Source organism: Eimeria mitis, genomic scaffold (genome assembly GCF_000499745.2).
Source record: "Eimeria mitis Houghton genomic scaffold, Emh_scaff661, whole genome shotgun sequence".
NCBI lineage: Eukaryota > Apicomplexa > Conoidasida > Eucoccidiorida > Eimeriidae > Eimeria > Eimeria mitis.
In genome coordinates this window covers 4,860-5,932 of record NW_013574747.1, presented here as the reverse complement: position 1 = coordinate 5,932, position 1,073 = coordinate 4,860, and the positions used below count along the sequence as shown (strand labels likewise).

Below are 1,073 nucleotides of genomic sequence, written 5' to 3'. Positions count from 1 at the left end.
GCAGAAGCAGACACCTCTCCTGCTGCCTCTACACCGTCGTCAGAAACATCTGCTGCTGCAGTGCACGTTGATGCTCCAGCTGCTGCTGTTGCTGCTGCTGCTGCATCAACAGCTACATCTCCTGCTGGTGCTGCCGCAGCAGCTGCAGCTGTTGACTCTGCTGTTTCCGCCAGATACGAGCGGGCAGAGGCGGATAGGTTCCTGCTGCAGCTGCTGCTGCAGAACCTTGCAGCAGCAGCAGCAGCAGCTGATACCTCAGAGGCTACTGTTTGCTGCGCAGCATTAGAACAATTGCTGCAGCGGTCGGCAGCAGCAGCAGCACCAGCAGCAGTACCAACACAAACAGAAGCAGCGCATGCCGTTGCTGCTGCTGCAGCAAGCCACCGTCAGCTGCTGCTATATACTCTAGCTTGTAGGCTGCTGCTAGCTGCAGCAACTGGTGCTGCTGCAGTTAGCACTGCTAGCAGCAACACTGGGGCTGTTTTGACCTTGGTAACGAACATGCATCAGCAGTTGCTGCAGCAGCAGCAAGAACAGCAACAAAAACAGCAGCAAAAGCAGCAGCAAGAGCAGCACCGGTTCTGTACAGCCACGTGGGCTCGAGGCTTAGCCGCAAGTCTGCGGCTGGGGAACTTCAGCCGTGCCTTCAAGTTGCTGCTGCTGTTGCAGCAGCAGATACAGCAGCAGCACAGCACCTCCAGCAGCTGCAGCAGCTGCATCGACAAACGTTGTTCCTGTTGTTGCAGTGGCCCCGAAGCACCGCCTGCAGCAATCCATCTTCCCAACGGACAGCAGCAGCAGCAGCAGCAGCAGGAGCAACAGCAGCAGCAGCAGCAGAGCGAAGACATGCAGCAGCAGCAGCAGCACCAGCAGGTGCTTCTTGATTTGATATTGGCTCTGTTGCCGATGTTGCAGTCAGCATTTGTGGAGCTGTTGTTGCTTGCGGGTCCCCAGAAGCACCGGGAGGCAGCAGCAGCAGCTGCCGCTGCTGCTGCTGCTGCAGCTGCAATAGGTGATGCAGCGCCCTCGCCCCAAACTGTCGACCCTAATGTAGACAGTCCTTTGAATGGCAA

At 57.5% G+C, this 1,073-nt stretch overlaps 1 protein-coding gene across 1 annotated transcript in view; it reads left to right on the top strand.

Moving 5' to 3' along the window:
- The window catches only part of EMH_0019060 (uncharacterized protein), a gene marked incomplete at both ends in the record, with an annotated part of 8,045 nt that overhangs the window by 3,083 nt on the left and 3,889 nt on the right, over positions 1 to 1,073 (top strand). Inside the window, one exon of the mRNA XM_013501278.1 lies at positions 3 to 1,012. Within this exon, the coding sequence (XP_013356732.1) occupies positions 3 to 1,012 (1,010 nt within the window). The remainder of the gene's footprint in view (positions 1 to 2; positions 1,013 to 1,073) is intronic.